Source organism: Aristolochia californica, unplaced genomic scaffold (genome assembly GCF_029961685.1).
Source record: "Aristolochia californica isolate CCGP_79_NKW_82.1479 unplaced genomic scaffold, dmAriCali1.0.hap1 SCAF_3, whole genome shotgun sequence".
In the NCBI taxonomy this organism is placed as follows: Eukaryota; Viridiplantae; Streptophyta; class Magnoliopsida; order Piperales; family Aristolochiaceae; genus Aristolochia; species Aristolochia californica.
The window spans coordinates 14,604,591-14,622,426 of record NW_027181992.1 but is presented as its reverse complement, the minus strand read 5'-3'; the positions used below and the strand labels follow the sequence as shown (position 1 = coordinate 14,622,426).

Here is a 17,836-nt window from a genome sequence, read left to right as displayed (position 1 = left end):
CAATCTGCGAGTCAGATGGCTGATATGCTCACGAAGGCAGTATCAGGGAAAGCATTTCATGGTATAATTGACAAGTTGGGTTTACCTGATATTTATGCACCAACTTGAGGGGGAGTGTTGAAATATATAACTGTATAGCATGATCGGAGGAAACTGTATAGCATGATTGTTTCCTCCGATCCCGTGATTATATTCTTGATTCTATTCCTTGATTTTAGGATCATTAGATCCTAAAATCAATTTGTAATGTATTATAAATAACCTCCTAACGGAAAAGAATAAACTCATCGGAAAATCATTCGTTCAACCTTTGTTATTATTTTCGGTTCTCAGTTTTACACCTCACATTATTATTAATTAGCATGAATCGTGGGTAAAACGCACTTTTCTTAATTTCTTATCGTCAATGGAGTCAAATTTCAGTGAATTATGTATTTTCGCCGTTGGCTGCGTACGGAGTTACATCATCAATCAATGGTGCTTATGCACGCGAGAGGAATATCTTTGTATTCCACAGAAGAGAATAATATGAAATGATGATCTCTCACATCCGAAAATCTGTTTTCTCAAAACCCTCGCCAAGACCCAATTTCTTTTTTTTTTTTTTTTTTTTTTTTTTGTTCTTCTGCATGCTGTATTGTGCACTGTGCATTTTCCAATCGATGGAAGATATTTTTTTGTTACTGTTAACCGTTGGCTCCTCGTCTGAAAAGAGGATGAAAAAGCTGGGAGAGAAAAAGAAATGGCGAGAAAGTTGGGTTGTGCTTCAAAAGGGGCGCTTCGGGGACTGTCGCGGCCTCATCGCTTCTATATAACAAAACAAAACTCCCCAAACACTCCCTCCATCTTTAATCATCTCTGCTTCTGCCCCCTTCCCCCCTCTCCCATTCTTTTCAGTCTCTTCTCTTCTCCCAAAACTATAAAAACAAAAAATTATACTCTGAGAAATTCGCCTCCTCCCCTCTCCCATTCTTCTCATTTCTCTTAATTTCCTTTGCCTGAGTTGCTTGTCACCCGCCAAGAACCAAAAACCAGAAAAAGAGAGATTATACGAAGGAGAGAGAAAGGCATATAAAAACCCAATAAAGAAAAGAGGGAAAGGGGAGGAACCCAGCTAGTAAAGCTTTGGAGACTGGGAGCTCCGACGCAACTCTCAAAGCTCTCTTCTCTTCCTCCCACACTCACTAGTATATCCTGCTATACCCTGCTTACTACCATTCACTACACAAAACAAAACCAAAACACATGCTCCTCGATGCCCTAAATTCTTCTCTTCTCTCTCTTCCTCACTTTCCTTTTACTCTCTCTCTCTCCTCCTTTGCTCCTGATCTCCCTTTCCGCTCTCTTCCTTCTCCTTTACCTTCTTTCAGCTCTACCAGCACCAGGCCAGGGCTAGCCACAAGCCAAGATGATCACCTTATCCGATTTCTACAACGTCATGACTGCCGTGGTCCCGCTCTACGTGGCCATGATCTTAGCCTACGGTTCCGTCAAATGGTGGAAGATCTTCTCGCCGGACCAGTGCTCCGGCATCAACCGCTTCGTCGCCCTTTTCGCCGTCCCTCTCCTCTCTTTCCACTTCATCGCTAACAATAACCCCTATACCATGAACTTGAGGTTCATCGCCGCTGACACGCTGCAGAAGCTCATCGTCCTCGCCATTCTCAGCATCTGGACCAAAGTGAGCAAGAAAGGTTGCTTTGAGTGGACCATCACCCTCTTCTCCCTCTCTACCCTCCCCAACACGCTTGTCATGGGGATCCCCCTCCTCAAGGGAATGTACGGCGACTTCTCCGGCAGCCTTATGGTGCAGATCGTGGTGCTCCAGTGCATCATCTGGTACACTCTTATGCTCTTCCTGTTCGAGTTCCGCGGAGCGCGCCTCCTCATCACCGAGCAGTTCCCGGACACTGCCGGATCCATCGTCTCCATTGCCGTCGACTCCGATGTTATGTCGCTGGACGGGCGGGAGCCCCTCGAAACGGAGGCGGAGATTAAAGAAGACGGGAAGCTTCATGTTACGGTCAGAAGATCCAATGCTTCACGGTCGGATATTTTCTCCAGAAGGTCGATGGGTCTTTCTTCCACCACCCCGCGCCCCTCCAACCTCACCAACGCCGAAATCTATTCGCTCCAATCCTCGCGCAATCCCACCCCTAGGGGCTCTAGTTTCAACCACACGGATTTCTACTCCATGGTGGCGGCCGGACGGAGCTCCAATTTTGGGCCAGGTGAAGGTTTTGGTCCCTCCAGGGGACCGACTCCGAGGCCCTCCAACTACGAAGAGGACACCAGCAACACCAACCCAAAGTCGAGGTTCCACTACCAATTGCAGAGCGGTGGCGCACATTACCCGGCGCCCAACCCAGGCATGTTTTCTCCTACTGCTTCCAAGTCCCTTACTACCACTACAACGACAGGTACAACTGCCGCTACCAAAAGGCCGAATGGGCAAGCTGCCGGGCCTAAACCCGATGATGGAACCAAAGATCTGCACATGTTCGTCTGGAGCTCCAGTGCTTCCCCAGTCTCGGATGTGTTCGGAAACCAGGAGTTTGCGGCAGCCGAACCGAAAGACGTCCGCGTGGCGGTGTCTCCTGGAAAAGGTACTCTGATCAGCTGAAATCTGTACCTGTCTTGATATCATTTTTGGATTACTGAGCCACGCAATTCCGTATTGTTGCTTGCCAGCGGCGGAAGGAAACAGAGAGACGCCCAAGGATTATTTAGAAAGAGATGACTTCAGCTTCGGGAATCGAGTGAACACAGAGGCGCAAGACGGAGATATGCAAGGAAGCAAGGGCCATGGTGACAACGGAACTAAAGCAATGCCTCCGACGAGCGTCATGACGCGGTTGATCCTCATCATGGTGTGGCGGAAACTCATCAGGAACCCCAACACTTACTCCAGTTTGATTGGTTTAACTTGGTCTCTCGTCTCCTTCAGGTAGAAGAATAACCGTATTCTGAACAAAATTGAAGTCTTGATCTTTCCCTTTTTTTCAAGCAGGGATGAGTTTATAGTCAGATTGATGCATGTCTTGCATTTGCCACAGGTGGCATGTCGATATGCCTCGGATTATCAAAGGGTCAATTTCAATACTGTCGGATGCTGGGCTTGGAATGGCGATGTTTAGCCTGGGTCAGTTGTTCGTATTTCTTTACTTCGATCGAAACTTCATATAAACTAGACATTCAGTTTGTATAGAAACACAATGGTACTGTACTTGCGCCCAGAAATTAGATTCAGGAAGTTTTAGAATAGATAGGGTTTATGTGTGTTATGCTCTCTGCTGAAAGGTCGTCTGATTGTGGGGATGGTGATTATGGTCGAGCAGGACTGTTCATGGCATTGCAGCCGAGGATCATAGCATGTGGGAATTCGATAGCAACGTTCGCGATGGCCGTGAGATTCCTTACAGGGCCAGCTGTCATGGCAGCAGCTTCCATTGCTGTTGGCCTACGAGGTGTTCTCTTACATGTCGCCATTGTACAGGTCACCTCTCTGTCTCTCTTTACATACCCTCTGACACAGAGAATCCAACCATCCATGCACCCATAAGTTTAAAACTTAGAATTAAGGAGCGAAAACAGAGAAAAAAAAAAAAAAACAGAAACTTTTTTCTACCTGGTATTGGCTCATCGACTGGTTTAATTTATTCTTCGTTGCAGGCGGCTCTACCTCAAGGCATTGTTCCCTTCGTTTTCGCCAAGGAATACAACGTACACCCAGATATTCTCAGTACAGCGTAAGTTGAACCTCTCATACTATCCTCGCTCCGTCATGTAGCATTAAACCTAGAGGATCTAATGTTCTCTCATCTTGAATTTGCTTTTTTTTCCCTTCATTTTCAAAAATCTACAGGGTTATTTTTGGAATGCTGATTGCGTTGCCCATAACGCTCGTCTACTACATTCTCCTGGGGTTATGAAAGAAAGAAGGAATGATTGATTGAAAGAGAGAGAGAGAGAGAGAGAAAGCAACGATGCAGGAGTACCCATCATCTCCCCAAGGCCGGCTACAATGAAGGAAGCAGCAGCACCCCGAGAAACGAATCCGATTCGGAGGACGTCTCGAAGCTCAACGCCGTTTCAGAAGTTTGGCTAGCTAGTTTAGGAAAGAAACTGTAAAATCATGTGGTAGTGAATGGAATCTGTATCCGAGTTTGAGTTCATGTTATCGATGTCTTTATAATTTAAATTTGTTGTTCTCAATCCTCAGACTTGTGGCCTTCCCAACTCTTTTGAATTATTTACGCAAATGGCTAAAGCTAGAAGGGGAGGGAAAGAAGATGAAAACGACGACTGTAGGTCACTTGGTCTGGTTTTTTTGACAGGCGCTTTACATTAATGAGGGTTGTCGCATTGGTAAAGGTGAAAGAGAGGCTTTAGCTGAGAAGGGCATTTGGGTAGTGAGAGGGTCCCGCCCATTCCGCAGTGTGTTCGATTTGATGGGAACTGCTTTCGCATATTAAACGACAATGGCAGACCTACTTGGATTGGGTTTTTTTTTTCTTCTTTTCTAAACTTTTCCTATGCTTATCCCTCATTTATTAATCTGGCTGTTATGTTATAGATATGGGGCGACATGAATGTGCCTGAGCCCACCTCATCTCACATGAAATGCCAGTTCATGTGCGAACCCTGAACTTGAAACCCATACCATCCATTCAACTCTCTTTCATCTTCTAACACTTTAAAATAGGTTGCGAGCTCTTCAGGTTTCTATCTTCCTTTGCTCTGCAACAACATTTCTGCTGTCATGTCTCAGGACTCTGATTGTCATGCCAGTGGAAAACGAAGTCTGAATCCTAGTCATGAAATAGAAACAGAACGTGGAAACTATAATGAATTTTTTTGTTGGAAATGTAAGTTATTTAAAATGTTTAAAAAACTCCTATAAATATTTAAGGAATAGAAAAGGAAACCATTTAAAAAAGGAAAAAACTCGCAGCCCCAAACCCAACCCGATCACCATCCCCGCAACCTCGTCTCCATGTTCTTGTAAACCCAACCTAAACTTAACCCATCCTCGACCCGTCCTCGTAAATCTGGCCCATTAACACATTCATATGAATACTATCTGTAATAAGAAGAAATCTATTCAAGAACATATATCTTAAGCATTTGTAATAAGAAAAAAAGAATAACATTTGTAATAAGAAAATATTTATTCAATAAACACATAAATACATTCATATGGATTATATCTATAGAAAGAAGAGATATATTCAATAAAGTTTATCTTAAAGAAGAGATTTGCAAAGGAATGCATCAACATATCTATAGGAATAACATTTGTAATAAAAAGGGATATATTCATTGAACCCATCAACACAATGATTTTGCTAGTTAGCAATGGCTTCATGTAAAAAATGAGCCCCAAAAAAGCAATATAAAACTATGCCACAGAAAGAAAAACCAAGTAGTTGCAAGTTAATCTAATTGATTTTGAAGACATAGAAGGAAGAAGGATAAAACACCATATGGTCTTTATGTTTCAAGCAGAACAGGAAAACACCACTTACAAACGAAGAAAAGAGGAATGATTGTCTTTATCCTTCCATTTTGGCTTTTTCAACATGAAGGAAGGGAAAGGGAGAGGCCAAAGAAAGAGAGAAAGGGAGGGAGGAACGAGGCCAAAGAAAGCGAGGAAGGGAGAGAAGGAGAGGGAGATACCTACAGATTGTCCGATGTATTAAAAAGCATAGGGAAGAAAATAACGTTCTCTTGCTCATATGAGGGAAGGGGTTTTCTCTTTGCTTGTTTGAGGGAAGGCGGTTTCTCTTGCTTGTTTGAGGGAAGGCGCTTTCTCTTGCTTGTCAGAAGGAGTTTTCTCTCGCTCATCAAAGGGGGGAGCTCGATTGAGGAAGATAGGGCTTAACTAAGAAAGGAAATGGATGAAATGTTCAAGATCCAAATCACCTCGATAAAATTTTCTTCCCACTTTCCTTTTTTTTTCTTTTCTCTCCTAATTCTTTTCTACTTTGAGAGGAAAAATTTTAACTAAAAGAGAAAATGGCTTTGCATCTTGTTTTCTTTTCTCTTTACAATTCTATGCTGCCAAACAATAAGAAATCACGTTCTTTTTCCTTTTTTTTATTTTCTTTTCTTTTATAGGGGTTTTAAATAGACCCTACAGATAATTCATAATTTAATAAATTTAAATAAATTAAATTAAACAATAATTTAATTTTTGACCTTTTAAAAAATACATACATATATATTACTTGTCAATAGGGATTTAACAAAAAAATAATACAAAATAAATTTTGAAAAGATTTTTTTATACAACTGAGGAGAATTTAGTTTCACATTCTAATGTGTGATAAGAAAAACAAGAGTTTCTTTCCCGGGGCAAATCTAGGAACCTGGTTCAATATGGTTTTGTGTTTGCAACTTGTAAATTTAACATCTAGTCACATACTTAAAGTGTGTAACGATTTAAACTCAAACATCTAGTAGGATAAAATAATCTTTTAATTCAAATTTTATTTTTTTGTTTTGTGATTTTAAAACTTTCTGAAATATAGAGATTCACAAATGTAGAATTTAGCTCATGAAAAGAGTTCAAATTTTCAAGTATATGTATTAGCTTCCAACTAGTGTCCTGCAATCAAATGGAGAGAATGAAGTAGACTCACTTATATGTAGATATGGGTCTCATTCACTTTTTTCATAAGACTGGAGGAGACTACGACAAATCTAACTATGTTAACTGAAGGAATTTATGTTAAAATGAAATTGAATACAAAAAATATAAAAAGCAAAAATAATTTTTATGTGGTTCAGCTCCAGAAGTATAATTTCACTAATAGAACAAGGGAGAAATTTTCATTGAATTAGAGTGTGTTTTATATTGATTATAAGCCTATTTATAAGTGTTAAGTTATGGAGCCTAATCAACACCCTATGCTGAGTCAGTACGCGGATCGATCTTCGTGGTAAGGTCGTTGTGTCACCCCCGAAAAAGCCGAAGACCCAAAAGGGCATGTGACTGACAAATGGACACCATCCACTCCGATTTAAATTTTAATTACGAGGTTGCTTGATTCTGTACCCTTTCAAATCACGAAATAGTTCGCTTTAAACTTTAAAGCATCGACAAAAAAGGCCTAGATTACCTGTAAATTGTAATTATGCTCTTTGACCTCATCCTTGAGAACATTATCATGATCACAGGTAGGCCCTCGCCAGTTCCAGTCGGCGGTCTCAACCATGACTTCGACCCAGTAGAACTTGGGTCGGGGATGACCGGTTAATTGAACGATCTTCCTTGGCCGTCGGCGCGTCGCCTGTGGAGAACTCAGTGCCGGAGATGATTTAATTGAGAATAGAAAACCAGTAGAGCGCGCGCACGTGGTGCTCACTGGACATTCCTTGTTGACAGTCCAAGCCAACACCGAGTCTTCTCCTTCCCATGCGATTCGCGATGTGGCGGACCTGCAACAATCGACATGGCTTGAAGGAGAAGAGAGAGAAATGGAGGATTACTTACCTTGTTGCAATTTATCAAACATCTTTAATGTAGCCTGGACTTTTAGAGCTTTTCCAAGGACTAAATACAGGATACCCGCCACTTGACGAGGTCGAAGCTTCATATGCGCTTCCAAACGAAACCATCCCAGAATACTTGGATTCTGGGCGTCATTTTCTTCTCTCCGACACATTTCACATCACTGAAATGAGATGCCACCCGCCTACTAACTCTGCTACGTTTTCTTCGTCTCCGATCATCTTCAGTCTTCATCAACATAGGAAAAGAGAAAAACGTCCCAAAATTTAACACATGGAGAAGGAGAAGGATTCCGTCGGGTCCGGAAGACATGAGACGTCAACATTCCTCTTCTCACTTCTCACTGCCGACTGCTGGCTGCTGCCTGCAGGCTGTTGTGGGCAGTCTGCACCAGTATCTCTGATATCAGTTTAAAACGTTAAGCGTGGACCGGAAATATTCCTGTTGCAGTAATAGTATCTTAATAAAGCTATTTGTATTTTGTTCTGGAAGTACATTACTCGAGAGAAACGGCAGTGGCGAGAGGGAGACTGAAACCCTTGATAAAATATTTGAAGATGAATCTCAACCGGGAACAGAAAAACATGTCACTCGACAGGCTGAATAATGTGGGGGCAACGACGCTTTGGGGCTGGGATGGGTCCTCTCACGATTGGCTAATCACATGGTGGATTCATTAGTTTATTTAATTTTAAATCATGAAATTCCGTGAAAATGCACAATAACGGGGGTTGGAATGTCCCATAGCAGTAGCAATCTTGTCTGGCCCGCTTCGAGGCTTGTAGATCCCCACTAAACAAACCCAAGCTTCTTCTTAGCCTTTTCTTTTCTTTTGTAGATTTGATTTTCTGACCTGTCTTCAAATAACTATTTCTCTATGAAATGATTGTCACGATTGATTGGACCGTTACTCCAACTGCGATTCCTAAGAGTTCAAGTATAATATTTCATTGATACTCTTGTATCATGTATCAATTTAGAATATGGTTATATAATTACAGGGGAGAGGGAGGATGACCCTCAGTTTGCAATCCCCACTTTGACAAAGAAGAGTAGGATAGAAGGTGACCCTTCCCCTCCCTTTTGTGTCATCAAAGAAGGTGGAGCCACTGCATTGATGCAGAAAGATGTAGGGAGAGGCTTCCTCTCTTTAGTAAGATAGAGTCACTCTATTTTTTCCCATGTGCAAAAGTCAATATCGATCACCGTAAAAAGTGACTGATCAATCAATCGAATGTAACAGATATTTTTCTGTCAGAATGCGTCTTATTGATCGATGGTATAATCGATCAATATCTTCCCGTTGGGTATAATATTTTAAGTTGATTGATCAATACCACGATCAATTAGAATTCACTCTCGCAGTGTATTGCAAGTTTGATTGATCAACAAACTTTCTATGATCAATCATGCTTTATGTCCTTGACTGGAAAAATTCTGTATAATTGACCAGTCATGTAGGTTGATCGATCAATCAATATAAAATTCACTTGCCTGGACAATATTGATCGATCAGTCCAAGTGGGATGATCGATCATGCTTCACCAAATCCAACATAATCCCAACCCTAACTCAACATAGTTAATCCATATATATATATATATATATATATATTTTTAAAGTGAAGTTTTTAGTTTTTGAAGGTTTTATTATTTTTTATTTATAGAATATAATACTTTATATATAAATTAATTTTAAAAATTTAAAAGTATTAATGAATGGCAGATTAGGACATGAACCGAAGTAGGGATAGATTGGGGATGTTAAAGAGTAAGAGAATAAGGTATAGGGGTATTTGATATAATTCTTCTTATTTAATTGTCACTGAGTTAGTATGATTGCAAGGATATTTTTATAATTATGTAGGCTTACCACCTATAAACTTAATAATGAGAAGCATTGAAGTGAGCAGTTAACTTTAGAGCAAACCAATGCTCAAAAACTCTCTTTTCTTCTCTATATTTTCTTCTCTTATTTCTCATTTTATTTTCTTCTTTCTTACATTCTCCTTACTATTAATTTCATAAAACACACCTTAATTCAATTATAATAATCATCACTTCATGGTACCAGAACAAGTGTGATTGGTCTGGTAATTACAACCACCATCGCTTCATGGTAGCAACTATGGTTGTCTAACCAAACCGTGCAATACTTTTCAAGTTGGATGCATCTGGTAAGAGTAGTGTCTAATTCATGCTTGAAATTAGTTTTGCTTCACAGCTAACACTAATGGTAGGTCGTATGACTTAAGGGTAACAACTTAATCATGTAACTCAGTGAACAAACGTGGAGTTCGTATCAAGTATTCTAGTTATTATTTTACAGTCGAGTGTTGCGTTGTGTTTTTTTTTTTTTTTGTACATAGTGTAGTTATGTTAAAGACTAGTTTTTTTTCTCATGGCCCAATGATGGAAATTCCAAAAGAGAAGTTTTTGTCTTAGAGTTTTGAATAATGCTACCTCTAGTGTAGAAAAGTTAAAAACTGCTATTTTTTGTATTTGTTCATTCATTGCATATTATTTATTGTATGTTAGGTATAGATATGATTTGTAGAAGCTTTCTGGTCCAATTTTGAGATATCTAGATTTCTAAGGTATAAGAGGAAGTCATATACTATTGAAACTAATGTATGTCAAAATTGTATTAGACTAGGTTTGTATATAGAATTGCATTGACTGGTGTTTATTTGTCTTTCTTGAGAAAGTTCATGCTTATATATATATATATATATATTGTTGGAAGATGGGCTCCAACCCACATGAGTATGGAGAAGGCCCACACGTCCAAGAGGGGTGGTATGATTGTAAATAATGTGTCATCTCATAAAGATGGCATAAGGGTGTAATTAGTCAATGAGAATATATCTACTTATGTCTTTTCTCATGTAAAGCTTGTAGCCCTAAGGGCATTATAGATATTGTAACATCCTCTCAAAAACTATAAATAGAGGCCTTTGACTTGGGGTAGAGCATCAAGTCTCTCTCCACTTCTCTTAATTTGTCCAAGCTCTCTTAGACTAAAGACTCTCTCCCTTTTCTCTCTTTCTCTCTTCTTTACACGAGTTCCTTCTCTTCTCTTCTTCTCTCCCTCTCTTCTTCTCTTCTTCTCTCCCTCACTTACTTTGCTTGAGGTTCCAATCAAGGGGTCTTAAATTCAACATGGTATCAGAATATTGAATTTAGGACTCCATGTTAAGATGATGCTCTAAAATTTCTATTATCAAAGCTACTCATGCAAGGTTCCATGTGAAGCAAAATTGAAGCTAGTTGAGATAAATTTCTTGTTCTCGTCATTATTATCTATTGACAACTTCTTTTTATTAGTTTTTTATTTCTAAAAAATGATTTAGAATTTATCCTCTTCATACTCTGAGAATATTGAGATTTACATCTCTAAGTTTGGAAGAAGCTTGTAAAGGTAGGATTTTTTTCGTCAATATGCAAATTTTTGGCTGAAATCGGTTATGTTGAGATTTTTTTTTTCATGGGAAGCTACTATTCATGCATGCAAGATTTGTCTCTATTGATCCAATTTTGATATTTTTTGGTTTTAAGAAGTTATGAGGGAAAGTAAGACACTTCTTCCTCCCTCGATGCTCTTTTGAAGAGTTGTGTTTTGAAGAACCAAGATTATTCAGTTTTTTTATTCAAATCCATTGGTAAAGCCACAAAATTTTCTTCTCCTTGCATAGGAGTTCAAGTTATTTTCTTGCAAAGACCAAGGTGGCGCCAATGTATTTGAGAAAGATTTCTTCTTTTTTTTTTTTAGATCTCAACCACCTCAAGATCTCCTTGATTCGGCTTGATTTGTTGATTATTTATCAATCATATCTTGCCTAAATAAAAAAAGGGCTGAATCTAGATTGGTTGGTGTCAACATTATTTGTGGAAAGATTTGGAAGTCTTAGTCTCTTGGCAAGAAAAAAGAAATTGCCCCCTTGATGTTCTTGATTGCTGTTTTATCTCTTACTCTAAAAGGAAGATAAGAGGTCTGATTGAGGCATTTTTAACATCTCATCTTTCCTCAAATATTAAGGACATAATCCAGATTTAGATCTGTTAGTTGGCATACACAATTGTTTTTGGAAAGATCTCGGATGATCTTGGCAAAGAAAATTAAAGTGGCTGATTCTTACATAATTTGGTGCTTGATTGCCTATTTCTTCTCAATCAAAAAGGGAAGATAAGAAGATTGATTCCATTGTTTTTAAGACAACATGTGTCTTTGATTAGTGGTTGTTTACTTCGAAAAATATACTCAAACTCGGGCTACCTTGGTGGTTGAAACATGACACCTTGATGGTTAGTTGGCTCATCAACAACATGGAAGAGCAAGTAGCTAACAATATAGTCAACTTGGATACAACCAAACAGGTTTGGGACACATGTGTCAAACTATACTCTAGCACAAACAATTTACAAAAATTGTATGATGTCTTCTAAGGTATGTTTAATGCTAAACAAGGAAACAACTTACATGAGTACTTGGGAAGATTCAAAGGCCTTATTCAATAATGGAAGCAAGCTCAATCTAACACTACCGATGTCTCTGTTCAAGACAAGCAGAAGGAAGCCTTAGCAACCGCTATTTTTTTAGTGAATATTAAGCCTTATCTTGAGGTTTCTAAAACTCAACTCCTTATTTCCTCCTCTATTCCCACTTTTGATGATGTATGTGTCACCTTACTCGCATTCCAGATTCTTCTTCCCCTTCTCCTACTGAAGATCATCAACCATCTACTCCTGTAATAGAGGCACATCCTCTACCAACAAAGATCGTGGTAGAGGTTATAGAGGAGGCCAAGGAAGAGGAGGAAGGACTGGTCCCTCCAAAACAGACAGTAAGGAATGCACTCACTATGGGAGATTTGGACACACCATCGAACATTTATGGAAACTCTACGGAAAGCCAGAATGAGCCACGACTAATCAAACCTCAACCATTGGCACAAAGGAGGACAAGTCTGCACCACCGTCCAACAAAAAGACCCTCACTGATGATGAGTATGACCTATTCTAGAGGATGAAAACACTAATGGTCTCTCTTCACAGCTCCCGCACTTTTGTTGTTGTCATGACTACATCAGGTATGCTCTCTACCACTACCTCCTCTTCATCCTAAATTATTGACTTAGGGGCCTCCGACCATCTCATAGGTAACAAAGGTATACTACACTCTGTCTCTCCTTGTCTTTTCGATAAATTTGTTACCATACCTGATGGATCCACCTCTGTTACGCCATTACTTCTGCTTATAGATATTCTTAACTTTCCCTTGAACATCTTGTCTGTCAGTCGGCTTACTAAACATTTTAATTGCTCCATCACCTTCTCACCACTTCTTGTGTGTTTCAGGATCTTACAATGAAGCAGGTAATTGATGGAGGTTGTGAACAAGGAGGGCTCTACTCCCTGGACGTGCCTAAAAAAATGCAATCTCAACCAAGTACACCGAGGCAAGACTATAACACAATCGGTTGAGACATCCCTCAACACCATCTCTTCACCTTCTCTTTCCTACATTCAAAAATTTGTCAAATTTAAACTGTGAAGTGTGTCAATTGAGAGAAAACACCGAGGACCACATATTATCCTCTGATTGAACTTAAAGGTGTTGCTTGCTTTTTTTTTATTCACATAGATGTATGGGGACCCTTGTGCGTTTCAAACATTTCTAGATTTAAGTACTTTATTACCTTTATTGATGATTTTACTCGTGTCACATGGATATTCCTATTTAAAGAGAGATGAAATTCTATCCATCTTTAAGTCCTTTCATGCTATGGTGGTCTCTCAATTTGGTAAAAAAATATAAGTACTTTGCTCTGATAGTACTAAAGAATATCTCTCTAGTGACTTTGACTCCTTTTGTCAAGACAATAGCATTACCCATTAGACGCATTGTATCTACACCCCTCAACAAATGGTGTAGTAGAACAGAAGAATTGTCATCTCCAAGAGGTAGCCTGCGACTTATTATATTCCATGAAAGTACCATACTTCTACTGTCCACATGCCACATGCTTTTTTTTCTCTTTAATAGGCTACCCTCATCCATTCTCAGTCATATATCCCCATACTTATTATTATTTATAAATGATGAACCATTTTTGCTTCCTTTGAGAGTCTTCAGGTGTACATGTTTTGTTCATGTTACATCACCTCAACGAAGTAAACTTGATCCAAAATCCATCAAGTGTATCTTCTTAGGATACTCTCTCACACAGAAGAGTTATGTTTGTTATAATCTTACTCTCCAAAGGTTAATTGTGTCTAGAGATGTGACCTTTTTTTAAGACACTTCATACTACTTCAAAAATGCTCCTTTGGGTCTCTTATCTGTGCATACCTCTCCTCGACTGGTTGTACCTCGTGTTGCGGAAACTCTTCAACCCCCTGATGTATTGGCCGATCCCACACATGTGGAGTTTACTAATCATATTGAGGTAAGTCCATCTTCTCCTGTTATATTTGGACCAAAATATGATACTTGGCTTATCGCCTTAAGGAAAGAACCCAGAACTTGCACTAGGCTCTCTACTTCTCACCCCATATCCAATTTTATGTCTCACCATCATTTGACTTATTCATGTTGTCAATTTCTTACATCTATCTCCTCCATCTCTATACCACAATCTTATTAGGAGGCTTTGAGGCATCCAGGATGGAAGGCGACAATGGAAGAAGAAATGCAGGCACTATATGAGAATCAGACATGGGCTCTAGTTCCTCTTCCTTCAGGAAAGAAACCTGTTGGCTGTAAGTGGGTGTATAAGGTTAAATCTAATCTGAATGGGTTAGTTGCTTGCCTAAAGGCATGCCTTGTTTCCAAAGGCTATACTCAGTGCTATTGAATCGATTATGAAGAAACATTCTCTCTGGTGGTAAAATTGCACTCGGTACATATATTGTTATGCCTTGCTGCTAATTCCTCCTGGCTGATCTATCAATTTGATATGAAAAATGCTTTCCTAAATGGGGATAAAGAAGAAATTTATATGCAACAACAACTTAGATTTGTGGCTGAGGGGGAGTTGGTATGTCGATTAAGAAATTCTCTATATGGTCTAAAACAGTCTCCTCGTGCATGGTTTGAAAATTTTAGCCAAACATTGATACGGGCTGGATTCCACCAATGTTCAATAGATCATTTCGTGTTTATTAAAAACACTCTCAAAGGGAAAGTACTTCTGGCAGTCTATGTTGATGATATTGTCTTAACCACTGGTGATTTGATGACATTCAGAAACCCCAAAGGAAGATATGTGAAGAGTTCAAGACAAAAGATCTTGTTGGAAGATGGGCCCAAGTCCACCCGACCAAGGAAGGCCCACACATCCAAGAGATGTGGAAGATGCATGGATCATGGAGAAGGCCCATAGGCCCACATTGTGATGGCAAGATGATAAATAAAGAGTCATCTTTTAGAGATGGCATTGATGTAATTAGATTAAGTTCCAAGGGCATAATTGTAATATTGTAGCTTTATCAATCTATAAATTGAGGTTCAGGGGGAGGGTTAGGACACATGTCCCTCTCTTTTTCTCCATGAGCTAAATCCTCGGAGTCCTGAAAAATCAACAGATCTTGGTCTACTTAAATACTTTCTAGATATTGAGGTGTAATAGTCCAAACATTGGATTATACTATCTCAAAAAAAATATGTCATTGATCTACTGAAGGAGACAAGAATGATGGGGTGTGGACTAGAAGATACCCCCATGGATTCAAATGCTAGTTCAACAAAATAGACTTTTAAAGCATGAAAATATTTTTATTTAAGTGCTCTAGCATGTTCTAAATGATGTTTATGATGTTCCTAAACATGCCTAAGTTCAAATTATGACCTAAATCTCCGATTTTGTATTTGTACTTAACGAATGGAGTTTAGAATACTCTCTTACATGAGTGAGTAAGTTTGGACTTTTTGACTATTACACTTGAACTCTAGTCTTTGCGTTATCTTTTTCCATGTGGATGTTTCTTCAAGAGATATCCTTCAATGGTGCTTGAGGTCTTGAGTTAGGCTTGATTGTTTTGAAGTTGTAGACCTTGATATGCATTAACTCTTATGTGAAGTATCTTAAATACTTAGATTTTCAAGTTAAAAAGATTAATTAAGTTTTGTTATCATCAAAAGAAATATGGGAGTCAACCTACGATCAACAAGTAGATTTATGGAAACTCCTATAAAGATACACATGGATGTAGTGCAATGGATGTTTTAATATCTAAAAGGACCAGGAAAAGGGTTGTTCTATCGGTGTAATTGTCATAGAGAAGTGCAAGATATTTTGATGTGGACTTTGTTGCATAAAAAATAATTAGGTGATCAAGAAGTGGTACAGTACTTTCATTAGAGGAAGTTTAGTGACTTAGAGGAGTATAAAACAAAATATGGTGGTCACATCTAGTGTGGAAGCTGAGTATAGAGCTACCATTCATACTTCTTGTGAATTTTTTTTGGTGCATTCTCTCTTGCCATGAAAATTGGTATTGAAGTGTCTTTGTTGATGACTATGAAGTGTGATAACCAAGTAACTTTCTTCACTTTTTAGTAACCCGGTTTTACTTGAGAGGAATAAACAAGTTGAGGTAGACGACCACTTTATTCGTGATCTAGTTTTAAATGAAAAATATTGTTACTCTCCATGTTCGAACAAAAGACAAGTTGGAAAACTTGTTTCTAAAAGCTTTATGAGTGATGTATTCTTAGTTATGTTCCAAGCTGGGGTTGTTTGATGCATGCTTCCCCAACTTGAGGGGGAGTATTAAAGAGTTAGAAAATAAGTTATAGGGGTATTTGATGTAGATCTTCTTATTTACGTAACATTGAGTTAGTATGATCTCAAGGGTAATTTTATAATTATATGAGCTTACCACCTACAACTTACTAATGAAAAGGATTTAGGTGAGCCCATAACCTAAGAGCAAACCATTGCTTGTCCTTTATTCTCTTCTTTCTCGTTTTAGTTCCTTCTTTCTTACACTGTTCTTACGATTAATTTCATTATACTCACCTTAATTTGATTAAAACCATCATTTTCTTCAAGGATATGTGGACAGGGTGGGACAGGATTAGGACAAGAATTAGGATGGGTTAAGGTTAGGATTGTGGGGACGAAAATTAGGTCGGATTTGGTTCAGGTTTTTGAAAATCCAACTCCAACCTGACCCATCCCTAGCAGGACTATGGAAGGATGGTGGCATCCCTGTTGGTGTTTAAATATGGATGAGGAAGGTTGTCCCCTCACCTTCTTAGAGCTGAAAGAGAATGGGGAAGTATGCATCCCTTCTCCTCATTTTTGATTGATCAAATCATTTGAGCGAGAGGGATAATGGCATGCACCTTTCCCTTTTCCTTTTAGTTTAGAAAATGCTGCCTACCTATGTTACCTATTTGTTTGTTAAAATTTTCTAATGATTAATTTATCCCCAATTTAGAGGATAAAGTTAATTGTATTTGGAATTTGACGATATTGAAAAATATGACATCTAGATAATTGTATTAAAAACTAAAAAATCACATTAATTTTTTTTTACGTATATACCTAAACAGGTTAATAATTTTATTCTATGCCCTATTTTAATTGCATAAGAATAATAGTATAAGAGGACCGACCTCTCTTTTCTATTCGAATTTATCATTGGAGAGAGGCAAATGACCCAGAGTAACCCTCCCACTTTTCCTCATAGTCCATGAAATGGTGCCTATGTGTTTGTTAAAAAATATTAAGGACTCTATTATGATACTATCCCATACTTAAAAAATAAAATTCATTATATTTGATATTTGACCATATTAAAAATATGACATTTAGATGATTGTATTTAGAATTACGATATCTAAGAAGGCCATAATTGAAAACATATTTTTTAAAAAACACTTAAAAAGAAGTTTAATAATTGCATTCAATACCGCGAGTATAGAAAAAATGCTAACTCAAGGGAGAAGGCAAAGATACCTTAGGTTTTTATTTCTATAAAAGAAAGATGGGAAGGGCACTATCTTCGTTTTCTCCCTTCTCTTCTTATATTAGGAGAGAAGGGAGGGAGCCCCCTACTATTCTTTCAAAGAGGGGAGAGCAAGGTACAATCCTCCAAATAGGGAAAAGGATACCTTGCCGATCCCATTACTCTTAAAAATTAATAAAGAGAAGGGTATTTTTATTTTTTATTTAATATAGAAAAGAAATTTAACAAATATACATCTGAAATGGTAATTGTTATATTTCGATTTTATGAAGAAGTTAGTATAATTAACCATTTTTGTATGGATTTATGATTTCCACCTTGAGATTAGGAAAAGTTAAATCTT

General features: G+C 38.4%; 1 protein-coding gene across 1 annotated transcript; it reads left to right on the top strand.

Annotated features, from left to right (window-relative positions):
• The first annotated feature begins 880 nt into the window (after nucleotides 1-880).
• Nucleotides 881-4,201, top strand: LOC137958807 (probable auxin efflux carrier component 1c). Its single transcript, XM_068805950.1, has 6 exons — nucleotides 881-2,606; nucleotides 2,692-2,947; nucleotides 3,057-3,142; nucleotides 3,339-3,496; nucleotides 3,673-3,749; nucleotides 3,866-4,201. The coding sequence occupies exons 1-6, from the start codon at nucleotides 1,409-1,411 to the stop codon at nucleotides 3,930-3,932; spliced, it is 1,842 nt and encodes a 613-aa protein (XP_068662051.1). The 5' UTR covers nucleotides 881-1,408; the 3' UTR covers nucleotides 3,933-4,201.
• Nucleotides 4,202-17,836: the final 13,635 nt, after the last annotated feature.